General features: G+C 37.1%; 1 protein-coding gene across 5 annotated transcripts in view; it reads right to left on the reverse strand.

The window, feature by feature from the left end:
• The window catches only part of PPP1R9A (protein phosphatase 1 regulatory subunit 9A), a 129,908-nt gene that overhangs the window by 23,735 nt on the left and 92,524 nt on the right, over window positions 1–13,649 (reverse strand). For all 5 annotated transcript variants that reach the window (XM_041408931.1, XM_041408934.1, XM_041408933.1 and 2 more), the window contains exons 7-11: window positions 10,731–10,886; window positions 5,311–5,364; window positions 3,130–3,359; window positions 1,627–1,723; window positions 1,324–1,495 (exon numbers count right to left, since the gene is read on the reverse strand). In XM_041408931.1, coding sequence (XP_041264865.1) covers window positions 1,324–1,495; window positions 1,627–1,723; window positions 3,130–3,359; window positions 5,311–5,364; window positions 10,731–10,886 — 709 coding nt within the window. The remainder of the gene's footprint in view (window positions 1–1,323; window positions 1,496–1,626; window positions 1,724–3,129; window positions 3,360–5,310; window positions 5,365–10,730; window positions 10,887–13,649) is intronic.

The raw sequence follows: 13,649 nt of genomic DNA on the forward strand, positions 1-13,649 counted from the left end.
GTTTGAAAATTTTTATGCAAATGCATGGATATCTAATAAACACCAGAATTTTGAAGCACTGACATGTAGATTTTTAATACTATATTAAGAACTTCCAACTTTTAGAATTAATTATAAAATTTATCTTTTTTTTTTTTTTTTTTTTTACATGTAGAAATTCCTGGAAATTTTAGCTTTTGAGCCATAGATGTGTGTTGACATTGTTACAAAAGTACATGTAAGCACGATTTTTCTGAGTCAAGTGAAGAAAACATAATTTCTTCTCTTGAAACAAACTACTGAAAGGATTTGTGTTAACAGCACTGCTAAGTATTAAATGTTTTATAACACTTACTGAGTCTCTATGGCAGAAATACAGAACTTCTTGTCATCCTGGGTGCTTTTTAGAACTTCAGAGATTTCATTAAGATTAACACTTGACAGAAAAAAAACAGATCTGTGAACAAACCAACTGGACAAGGTCTGCATATCATCTAATACCATTTCAGCAGGACTAGATCTTTGTTACACGTGTAACTTGTTAAAAATGTAAGTCATACTGATTTGTTTGTAAGGCAGTATTGTTGGGGTCCACACATGAAATGACTGGTAAAATATCAATTTTAATAAAACACCTCTGCTTGCTAGAAATTAATTTATTTCATAATGTATTGCTTTTTTTTTATTTTTCAACAGAGAAATAAATAATATTACAGTTTCTAGGCATCCTGGGCTGCATGAAAAGGAGGATGCCACCTCAAAGGAGGTGATTCTGCCTCTCTGCTCTCATGAGACCCCACCTTGAATGCTGCATTCAGCTCTGGAACTCCCAGCCTAAGAAGGACATGGAACTGTTGGACCAAGTCCAGAGAAGACCATGATGTTGACAAGGGGACTGGAGCACCTCCCCATGGAGACAGGCTGAGAAAGTTGGGGCTGTTCAGCCTGGAAAAGAGAAGGTTGTGCAGAGACCTCATAGCAACCTTCCAGCATCTGAAGGGGCATACAGGGAAGCCAGAGAGGGACTCTTTGTCAGGACTGTAGTGACAAGCAGTAATGGTCCACACTGAAAGAAGGGACATTCAGGTTAGATATGTGGAAGGAGTTCTTTACTGCGAGGGAGGTGAGACACTGGAACAGGTTGTCCAGAGAAGCTGTGGCTGCCCCATCCATGGAAGTGTTCAAGATCACGTTGGAGGCAGCTTTAAGCAACTTGGTCTAGTGAAAGGTGACCCTGTCCATGGCAGGGGGGCTGGAACTACATGATCTTGAAGGTACTTCCAACCCAAACCATGATTCTATGATTCTATGATTCATAGGAGTTATGCTTTGGTTCAAACAAACCTTGACTTAAGCCATCCAGGCAGGTCACTTGCTTAGTATCTAGATTTTCCACTGGATCTCCTCTAGAAACTTCTCCAAAAGATGTCTGCCTTTCAAAAATGTTGTTGTTATTGTTAACCTGGCTTCCATTTTGCTTCATTAGCCTGAAAACTTCTGCTTCCAAGTCTTGTATCTGAAAGAAATAGAACACAGTATTACCCACAATATTCACCCCAATGTACCCTCCCCATTAGAGATGCTGTTTTTCCAGAATATCACACAGAATTGTCTCATTCTTCATATATAAGAGTAAATACCACTCACACGAGCCTGTAAGCCTTGAACCTCTACAAGGTGTGCTTTCTCCAAATCTTCTATTTTCTTTCGTTCAGCTTCCTGGCGTTTGATGAAGTCAAGTTCTCTTAGGGGAAAAAAAAAAGATGTATTTGCTGTCATCAAAGCAATCAGAGTGAAAAAATAAAAATGTTTTGCTACTCATCGGAAAAATCTGTCCTTACCAAATAATTTATCACTTACTCAGTAAGAACTATGAAACTTGCAATCAGGACAAAACCCTGATTAGCAAACCCAAGCAATTAGTCTAAGTGAATATGCTAGGCAATAATATAAAAATGGCAAGAGCAACTTATCTGGAAAAAAAAAAAATCTCAGTTCTTGCTAATAATCAAAACAGTTAAACAGGTTTATTTTCCTAATCTGTGTTTACAGCAAAACCAACATCACTTAGTTTATGCTGTTCTATGTTGTAGGACATAGAGCAAAGTCTCTATTTTGCTAGAGTATGACTGTGCTGCTTCACAGAACAGACAACCTGTAAGGTTGCAGGTACAAATTGAATTTTCTGTAGGAAATACATTATGTCAGTTAAGGAGTCTGAAGTATTTAAGGAGTCTGAAGTATTTAAAAACAACTGACTAGATCTTTTACTAATATAAAGCAGAATGTCAATGGAAAGCTATCCAAACTCATTCTAGTGACTTGCCCTATCTCTTTTTATTTTGAATATCAAAGAAATTTGTGATAGAAAGCACACAGGATACAAACTAGTTTTGGAAGAGTCATGGAATTCCAAAATAGTAATGATATTTTGATAATCAAACCCCCTTTTTAATGGGATAGGATATTCATTTCTGCAATCCCAGTTATCACTTGACATTGTTGTGTGTCTGAGTTTTTCTCTTTAAATAAGTGTATTTCAGCAGAAAATGAAAAAAGCTGCTGCTGCAAAAAAAAGTCATTTGGGGAATGGAAGCTGTTATAGAAATGTAAGATGTTTTTATTCTTGCTAGCCACCAGGGAGAGGGGACCACATGAAACAGAGGGGGCCGTGAAATCATCAGTTAGCTCAACTCAGCTCAAACATTCTTGGCATCTACAAGAAGAAGAAAAATAAAATGTAAAATGTAACAAAACAATATTCTTTTTGATGTTACATTAGTACACAGCAGGAATGAATCCAGATGTGGATACAATACCCATATAAATTGCTGCAAACTTTGCTAATTAAATGCTTTAATGTGATTACTCTTAGTTGTTTGCAATTACACTGAGCTATCTCCTAATTCTGAAACACAGCAACCTGGAATATTACAGACTAGGTCTTTATTTAGGTACCGTATGACTACAGCTTGAATACTAGCATTTTTCCACAACAGAAGGAGTCCATGCTTTTCATAAATAAAAAAAGTGGAAAATAGTGTTTACCTTACAGGTGTTTAACAATGGGTTTCATATTTAAAAATATATCACATACATGTTTTCTAACTGGCCACTAAGTCATTTGCTGAGCCTGGTGTAGCTGCTTACTTTTGCTGAAAATCCTTGATTAATTTCTTTGCCTTGTTATATTTCTTCTCCAGAGCCTGATACTGGCTTTGCGTCTCCTTGAGGTGCTCATTCACTGTGTGACACAGGGTTTGTGCCTCAATCCAATAACTCTCTAATTTCATCATCCTTTCCTTATTCTCCTCAATGTTCTGCTGGAGTTGGGTCTTCTCCAATTCCCACCTCACCTTCTCATTCTCAGCAGCCTGCAGCTGAACAAAGGAGTAGAGAAGCAGTCCATAAAAAGCTGCAAAGTGCAGCCTAATAGTTCAGGATTAATTCAAACAACACAAATAGAGAGGATCAGTAAATCAGTAACTACGACAGCAATATGCTAGGAGTGGGAAGAGTGTTCCAGAACAAAGAAAACAGGCTGATACATGTATTATTCTTTCTCATAAAACCAAGCAAGATTTTGCTCAGTGTTCCAGTGCAGCCTCTATGCTTCTCTGGGTTATACTAACCTATTTGACTGGCTGACATTTAAAAATGTCAATAGTGGAGTACCCAGACAAACTGCAGGGTTCATCAGCCAGCACATGGGATGCATTTTGCTTTGTGCACGTGACTCAGGTGCTATAAAGCATTTACACACTTTCAGAAAATGATGACATTTCTTACTCTGGGAAGGAGGAATTTGATTTCCAGATTTTTTGTTTTGTTTTGTTTTACTGTTCTCATTTGCTAAGTGAAGCTACCTGCAGGTTTCAGTGTTTGATGCTGGATTAGGGTAGGGTTATACAGTATCTTGTGGGATTTAGCTCCTATAATTTAGTAAACAAAAATGCCTGAACATCCCTATTTATTTATCAAGAGTTCTTAATTTGCTCTAAGCACTTCTGCCAGCATTATGGATGATACACACCAAAAAAAATTAACTTGTTTGCAGTTTTACTAGTAATATACCTAAATTAGTCACACTTTCTTCAGCTCTGTTGAAAATATGAGGTAAAAAGGTCCAACACTAAAAGGCACATTAACCCTAATTTTGCAAATGGATTTGCACAGAGGAATGTTTACACCTACACATTGATGCCATCAAGTCAAAGGCCTTGGCACAAACCCAAGACATCAACTGTATGGCTCCAATTGCTAGACTGGAACTGGAAAGCAGAGGAAGAAAGTACTTTTGACTTTCTGGACTGAAACAGGACAACAGAAATTGTCCTTACAGAAAACAGTTGTACTATGAATTTTTTTTAACAGTAACTTATGCAGATTTGATAAACACTATGCAAAATACAAAATAATAGTGAGTGCAAATGCTGCTGGAAACAAATAATAATCTAAAATCTTTTCCTGAAGTGCAATTTTCTCTTTTTCTTATTTTTATTTCCTTTACAATATACTCAAAGAGAAGGATGTCATTATAAAACCTAGTATTCCTGAACAACCAAATAATGAGATAGGTTCCCATAAACGTTACCATAGTTAAAAAAAAAAACCCAATTACAACCAAATAATGAGATAGGCTCCCATAAAGGTTACCATAGTAAAAAAAAAAAAACCAATTCTTTTTTATTGCTATAGTAAATTTAATTTATTAGCTAACAACTGATTGTGAGATGTTTTCTTTTAAACTTTTTTATTGCTACAGTAAATTTAATTTATTAGCTAACAACTGATTGTGAGATGTTTTCTTTTAAATTGATCCTATTTTTCCTTCCTAGAATATCTTCTAAAGAGATATAAAACAACACCTTTTTCTGTATATAAAAATAATTTCTATTAAACACCTTTAAACAAATCAGGTTTTTTAAAAATATTGGAAAGTAGTGCAGCGATACTTTAACATCACTTGTAAATAAAAACCTACTAACTTCAAATTGAATATTCAATCCAAATATAATTTTAAAACCTGAAAAAATCCATCAGAATTTTAAAACTAGCAATCTGCCATTTAGTTCTTATGATACCCCTTAAAACATATGTTTAATTGAAGCTACAAAAGTTGGCGCTTTCTTTTAATAGCAGCACTTAAGATTTTTACTCGAAACTTGGAATAAAGAATATACACCAAGACAAGATTTAGCTGAGCCACTGCGCTTCTTAATCAGCCTTTAATACGGATGGTGACTTCTCCACCCACACAAAGATACATCTTCAGATCTGATTTTGCATGAAGAAAAAAACATTACGTATTAACCATATAGTGATTCTTACCTTTGTCTTCAGCTTCTGAATTTCAGCTTCTGTAACTGCATGTTTGATTTGCAACTAGAATTGAAAACAAAAAATAAACAAGTGAAGTCACAGAGAGTTCTCCAGTATTTTGAAAGCCTGTGCTGCAAGTTGAATACCTTATTACACAGCAGAAGGCCCGAAGAGTGCTGCAGTGCAGTAGATTGTAAATTAAAATGTCTAGCTTGCAAAATGACTCAGTCTGTGCAACCTAATTAAAGATAGGATGCCGTCTAACCACTCATAATTTCAAATCAGAACATCCAATCTGTTTAGCAAAACCAAATGTCTTACGTTTAAAAAAATTAGATCTTATCCTGCTGGGCTTTGCTCTCCTCTGATGTGAAAGTGAAATACATCCCAGTGCTGAAAGTCCCACTGCACTGATTAAAGCAGGCACATTACAAATAAGCAAATATGGAAATAAGTGATTTAACAAGTCAAGAAGTCCGGAAAACCTTGAGGGAAGATTCCACACATTTATTTCATGCAAGAAGAGAGGTAAACTGATGCTATCTTTCACCAATAGCTGGAGTTACTCTGCACAAGCCAGCTAATCTCAGCTGAGGGCAGTTGCACAGGGAAACTGTAAATAACAGCAACAGCATTCAAGCAACAAAGCGAATGCAAGCAGATTAACAGCCCAGGCAGTGTGCTAAAGGTTGTAGTTACATCACCAAGCAGCCACAACAACAGGGGATCTGTACAGGGAAAGGGTTGGTGTGGAGGACCTGGCACCCACCTGCACACCTGCTGTGGGATTTCTTCCGTACTAACCTACATTGGTCTGTTCCTGTGGAGTGAACAGCCTGCTACAGCCTGCTACTCTGAGTGTATCAGGCAGTGTCGTGAAACACCTTCAGTTTTACCACAAAAGTCTGCTATTCACACGCTGCAGGAACGCTCTGAAGTACAAACTGAACCACAGCTCCAACAGCATAACCCTAATCCAAATGGAAATTATCACCCACATGTACTCAATACTGGCCTGCACCCCAATCCCTGCTGCTGTCCTATTTAAAGCAGGCAGTATGGACAAACTGACAGGCCCCAAAACCTCACACTGAATCAGTGACTCGGGTATGCCAGGTATGGAGCTGAGGGCAAGGTCAAAAAGTGAATTACAGCCTGAGCCAGCACTGCACTGGAGATAAGGCATCGTCCAATATTTATGAACAGAAGGAATAGCTACATGTTTTACATGCAGGTTACTTCTCTTACAAGAAAACACGAGCTTTTGGGAATAGTTTATGTGAGCTAATAGAGTATATGAGGTTGTTGTACTGAACCAGAAACTAACATCTCTGGTGAAGCAATGGCTACATTCTTGAAGAACCAGCTGCTAGTAAGAAAATGTGCAAATTAATCAAAGGAGAGGTTCTTCCAGAAGAGAGGAATAATTTTCAAAGTAACAGGAGCTATCACTGAGCTGACCAGTACAAGTATTTCTAAAAAATTCTAAGCCAACTTAGAAATTCCCTTTTCATGAACTCTCTTGAATGCCCCTTCTTGTGGCATGGGAAATGCACTCTCTCAGATACAGTTTGGTTTGCAAATCAGCCTCAATTAATCTACTGAATAAACCTAGTCCTTTAAGGTGGAGAATTCCTCAATTTATGCTGGACAGAATAAGGAGACACCGATTCACTGTTTAGGAATCTTCTTTCCAACACTCATTTGTTGGTCACTGTTTCCAGAGGAGACTGTAAGAACTTCTAGTCCCCACAATCATCTGTTACTTACGCTCACTTTTTGACTTTACACTGAAAAGTGTTACCACTCTTCCTGTGCTCAGTGAGAGCAGATGGAAGATTTCATTTCAATTGAAATGAACTGACTACAGGAGCTTGCAGAGACACAGGTAAGCCATGGATCATGGGGCTCCTGCTCCAGGATGGAGAGGTGCCAGTGCAGCTGGGAACAGGGCACTTGGCAGCCCTGAAGCTGGTGTAATGGCAGAAAGTTGCCAGTGAAGCTACTGCACTAGTGGGTCAGGAAGCTGAGAAGGACATACACCTTTTTATATATATATTAGAGGAAAAAAAGGAGATACTTTAATTAGCATTTGCAAGAGATTACTTGCAATTTTTGAGCTCAGTCATTCCAGCCTCTGATCTACAATTTTTAGAGACTGAGCACTGTTTTTTCCCCCCACTGCACTCCTGTTAATAGTGAAAACTTATTAAAGAACTATCTCAAAACTTCATGGTGTTTATAAAACACCCAACCTTTGCTTAGTTCTGCTACACTGTTCTGGGATGAGATAAAATCAGGGGAATAATGGATGAGTAGATTTTCCCCTTTTCAGACTTAATAATGATGTGAAAAAGCCAAGACTCAAAGCCTTAGGCTACCTGCTGACACTCCACTCCCATCTCTTCTGAAACCCCATAAATCCATACGGAGCACTTAAAGAACTTATTATTACATACAAATAAACTCCAAATTGTTGCATAAACGACAATCTGCTCAGGTACAGATGGTTTTTAACAGTTATTTTTGTGCTCTCTGTTATTAAGTTAAAAAAATGAATACTGAGTACCCAGTCAGATCATTGAATCAGTACATGGTACAGCAGATCCCACTGAGGCAGAAGAAAGAAGACACTTTACTGCTTAACAGAAAAATGTGTAGCTGGATATGTACTTTCTTTAAAAAAAAGAACTAATTATTCTTGTAGAATAGATGAGAAATGCTAACACATTTATAGGTTAGACTAAACAACAGCCAGGGTCAACTATTTGGCAAGAAAATCTGGACTCCACAGCTAAAATTTTTTACGCAAGTTTACTGACAGGGGACCAGAAATCTTTATTCCATGTCCTATTTAATGCCAGACAAATTCTTGGCAGATACAATTTTGTATTTTTTTTTTGGCTTTTATATCAATATAAAATTGTGAAGGCTTTACTTTAACAAAGACATTTTGAGTAATTTGGCACATTTCCTACTCAAGTATGTCTTGAAAAGCTGATTAATTTTCTACAAAACAATAAAACTTGTTATAAAAGGTAACTTTTAGAGAGAAAATGGATTGAATTCATCAAGTCTGCAAAAGGTAGAATGGGATGAAAGTCTAGCAAATGTTAAAATACCAGGAATACACTGGGAAGGAAAGTATGCAATAGAATCTAATAATCACCATGACAATTTTTTGCAATCATTATATATTTTTGCATATAATGATCATCCCTTCTTCATATATTTCATTAAAATATGAAATAATGAATTCTTACATAAATATGTCCCTCCTCCCCACAGCTCTTGTCTCTCTTCAATCATCACAACTAAAATAAAGTTTCTAGCTATTTCTCTCAAAGCAGTTTAAAAAATCAGTTTTATTTTTCTGCTTTACAGCCAAGAAAACAAGACTTTCAAAAGTACAGAGGGCATACCCAGGAATGCCCATCTCTCTTCTGACTTTCATTCCAAAAGTACGGCATTTTAAATAAGAGTGCTCTCAGAGTATGGGAACATGATTTTTGTTGCAAAGACTGAATTCAACTAATTAGGTCAAACTATTATGCTTAAAGATTATGTCCTACCCATTTGCTTAATACTTTCATTAATCTCTGGAGTAAGAACAAGAAAGAACAGTTATTCTTTAAATACAATTCCAGAAAACACTGTGTGGGCTTGTGCAGTGTGATCATGAACAAGTCCTCCAGTGTTGAAAGAATTCAGGGCGAATACCAAGAAAAATACATGTACTCACTCAGCATCAGCCAACAGAACGCAGCTGTGTACTCTCAAAGACAATCCACGAAACAAGAGTGGTGTGCTCAGAACAGCACTAACTGCGTGGGCTGCTGAAAGAGCCCACTCTTGGGCAGGAGCACTTCATGTTTTCTTCTCAGGCTCTCATCTACACTTACACTCAAGGATCCCAAAGTACCTTCATATGGGCTCTAAAACAGCGTTTTAAGGCCATTACAGAGGACAGGTTTGCAAATACCTTCAAATCAGGCTGGACGAGCTCAAGTACGGCAATAGCCTGAGTTTATGGAAACTGCATTCTAGCACAGATTTAAAGGTGGTTTATTCAAAGGTGAGTTTCTTGCCCATCACTGCATCTGTGTTTTGCACAGCCTTGGAAAACTCACTGGCACATGGAGAATGGCAGCATACTCCCACCACTTTGAGACTGTATTCTATGTATGATGCAAAGTATTAGAAAATGAAGTTAAATGTTCTGCTAATTCACGTGACAGCATGAAACTCTTGAAATATGGAGTGAGAAAATAATAATTTAAGCAATGTAAAAAACTTTCAGTTTTTTAACCAATAATGAATAACAGGAGGCACCCAAAGGCTGCAAGGGCTATCAGCAGAAAAGGGAAAGACTGGTTGCTCATTGAGTAATTGCTTTGCACACACGACTCTCACTAGAGGGTAGTAACAATATATTTATATAAGATGAAATACCTGGTTTGAGTAAAGGCAAGAGGATGTGGAGAAGGATAAAAAAGGAGTCATGGTATTTTAAAACTCCTATCTGGGTCCAGGTTCTGCTGCTTATATCTCCTATTTCGGAGAGGTTCTGGCTACTTTCAACCCTTCCATTTTCCCATATTTAAAGGAAAAAAAAGTTCTTTACTGCCATCACTTAGCTTATTACTGCAAGCTTAGGTACATCCATTGTTTCATATCTTTATTTGCATGAGAATTCAGGAAAGCTTAAAAAGAAGCCACATCAAAAGCACACAGCCTAAAATACAGAAGAAATGTCCCTCCATAATTTGGTATGTGAAATTAATTCAGTGACCACAATGAACACCACAGTTAGTACAAGTGGATGCTACACTACCTAACCATAAACTTGGCATGGTTTTGGTAAAACTTTGGTAAAATACCATCTTAAAGTATGGCTGCTTCCCCAACAGAGCATCTTTCTAAACACATGGCCAAACACATGACATGGCTGTACACTGATGAGTTACTGTGGAATGCCATAGGATGAGTTTCACATATCTCTCTTCACTGAAATTTAACATTTGTTGTTTGGTTTTCCCAATCACCTTTTATTGGAATCTTAAAAAACCAAAGCAAAACAAAGCAAACCAAGCCAAAAAAAACCAACTCCAAACCCCAGCACCCTGCTAGAGATGAATGAACTTGCACTTTGTCTATGTGGTCAAACAAAGTGCTGAGGCAGAGTAACTCCTGTATTGAAAAGTTAATTTATAAATTGCCTTCATCAATATAACAGTCACCTGAAAGCTGATGCCAAAATATCTCCAAAGGCCAGTTCTACTTCTTTTGAGCAGAAATTTTTGAGTAATTTCAAATACAAAAAGCTCAAAACCACTCCAGTTTTCAAGAGAAAAAAACCCAAGCACTGAGGTAACTAGAAATCTGGTTCAGTGATGTATTTCAGGAGTATTTTCTGATGTATAACTTACTTCTTTGAATTTGTGAGCAAGTTTGCTGGTGTCCACATCACTGGGGGAGAACATGTCATCATTTTCAGGGAGATCGAACACTTCAATAGCCATGTCACCTCCTGGAAGGACAGGTCCCATGTCTTCATCTTCTTCATCTGTAGCATATTCCCCTGTCTTAATTTTATAGCATTTAAGAAATTCCAGTTATCCTCTTATTATGCAGAGACTATTCAAAGAGTAACTAAGATACTGTGCAATCACAGCATTCTGCATACAAAAAAGGTTATCTTTGGCTTTTGCTATAACCCCTCTACTGATCAATTCTACCAGACAAAATATAACTCCACAGCAGTATTTCAGTACATTAAGAGAGAAAACAGTGTCTTAAGCACTAATAACTCAGTTCTCAAGCATTACTGGCTCTGTATTTTGATGGTTTCATCCTTTTCCAAGTGAGACCTCTTTTCCATTGGAAGAACTCTCCAAATTTATTTCAGATTTAACAAGGAATCTTTTCCAAACAGAAAAAAAAGTAGAATATAACCAACAAGATCTTGATTAGTCGTTAGTAAAGTCATCTGGATGAAGTAATTCTCAAGTGATATTCCATGTTGAATTTGAAAATTCATGGCTTGTTCTTTATAAACAAATTAACGACAGAAAAGTCACACCCACGCAGAAAGATAACAGTAGGAAAAAGAAACCAAGTGTCAGAGACAAGTTCAGAGTCTGAAGCCACAGTTTACTCAATTTTCACCCTGCATAAGGAGCTGATTTGAACTAGCTGGGAACAATAAACGTGTGTGTTTCTTGTGTAGGTAAACCATGAGGTGCAAACAATTTGCTGACAAAACAGAACTTTGAAAAATCATAAGCTGCAGACAGTATCTCAAAAACAAACAAAATACAACAAAACAACAATACTGAAAAGAAAAAGCTTGAATTATTGAACCCCAAGCTGTCTGCTCAGTCTTTTGCACACATGTCTGTGCTCATCTCTCCCCATCCCTAAGGTGAATGGTACCACCTTGCTCCTGCAGGCTCCCTCTGGAAGCTGGAGCACAGCGTGCATGGATCACCAGCAGCCTGCTGGCTTGCAGATGATATGCAAGCACATTATAAAGCAAACACTTCCCTCAGGACCACATCTGGATTTATAAGGCTTGGGACTAAATAAATACATGGAAAAGGAAGGGCGGGGGGACCGGTGCAGTCTTTTTCATGTTTATACAGTAACAACACCAAAATTTTGACAAAACTATTCTAAGTTTTTCTTCACGAACTTTCAGTTCCTGAGACGAAGAAACATAATACTATTGTCAGAAGTATATTCCCCATAGTGCTAAAATTATCTATTCGTGTAATTTTTTGATAAAAGGACCTTTCAAAACAAGAGGTAAGAACTCAGATGTTTGAACAACAGTTCAAACCTCAGCTTCCTACCTTAATTCAGTTTCTCAGCTGTTGTTTAGGCTTATGTGAATCTCTCTAAACTAAAAAGCAGTGCATGGAAGATGTTGACTCTAGGTGCACAGGACACACAGACAGCACATAGACTCATAGAATGGTTTGGGTTAAACGGAACCTGTAAAGATCATGAAAAACCTGCATTCCTCTTTTCTTAAACCACTGAAGCTTTAAAAAACAAAGCCAAAACACATAGAAAGCATAAAATAGTTTAGTAAAATTTTATGATGTTGAAAGAGCTACTAAAAAGAAAGTAAGTCACCAACATGCACATTCTTTAGTCACTGTAAAATGAGGCACTTTTTCGGTGAGTTATTGCTGCCACTATAAATAGTAACATATTCTCCAATGAAATAAACAGTAACCATTTATTTTATATACTTCATGCCTACTAAGCATATATGGCTAAGAATCTCAATAGTCTTCTATAAAAAAAAGCTAACAGCTGGTTTTGCTTCTTCTTTCCTTATTTAAGAGAAGTAAAGAATACATAGTCCATCTCACTGGAGTTTTCAGGCATGTAAGCACTATAGCTAAACAAAACACCTGAAATTGTCATTCTGTATGTCTAGATCTCATGCACACCAAAAAAAATCTTCTGTTACACTACACCTGCAGTAACTTCTGTTTCTATTTTATTGTCCCTGGCTATGTGCAGTAGCTGTACAAACTGAAAATTTGGCTGCTAACTCTCCTGGCCCTTTCCAGGAGCATGTAAGGCCACCTTCGCACACCATCAGGGCAACAACAAGGAGAAAGACTCACTCTTAAAATTACACTGAGATTTCAGAGAAATTCATTTTTGTGGGGACAAAATACTAACAGTCCATGTACTTTCCATTTTGCAGTCATTATCCCTAAAATAAATAAGGTAACACACAGCTGTAATTTCTGCATTAAAAAAATCCTGGTGGGTCCATCAGCAGTGGCAAGGAAATCTCTGTAGCATGAAAAGAGGAGGCAGAAACAGGATCATTAACCAGTAAACTCATGCCCTGCTTATGTAAAACAAAACAGACCCAGCTCAGCTGCATGTGCATTTTAAAGAAATACATTAATACAAAATCCCAATTACATTTACCCATTTTGGCAAAGGAATAAAACAGATGAATTTAGTTAAAACTGATTTATCCAAAGATTTAACCTAAGAAGAAGTACTGAATACAAAAATAAAAATGAAAATACAGGAAGGAGTAAATTATTGGGGAAAAATTCAAGAGCAGACAATATTCTACTGGCCTCAGGAGCCAGAGTGTTCAAAGAGGAACATCAGGCAGCTAAAAATGAACACAAAGGAAAATTTTGCTTGAAATTGTACATATGAGTGTCAATGAGTACAGTCATTTTTGCTTCAATTAATGAAAAAAGTAGCTGTCAAAGCAAAGTGCAGCTCAAGTAAACAAGACACCAGGATGATAAGAACACATTACAGAACATAGAAATAAATGGGACTTTTGCTTTTGTCTTCCC

The sequence above is a fragment of the Onychostruthus taczanowskii genome, unplaced genomic scaffold, assembly GCF_017590055.1.
Source record: "Onychostruthus taczanowskii isolate IOZ18803 unplaced genomic scaffold, ASM1759005v1 scaffold3, whole genome shotgun sequence".
In the NCBI taxonomy this organism is placed as follows: domain Eukaryota; kingdom Metazoa; phylum Chordata; class Aves; order Passeriformes; family Passeridae; genus Onychostruthus; species Onychostruthus taczanowskii.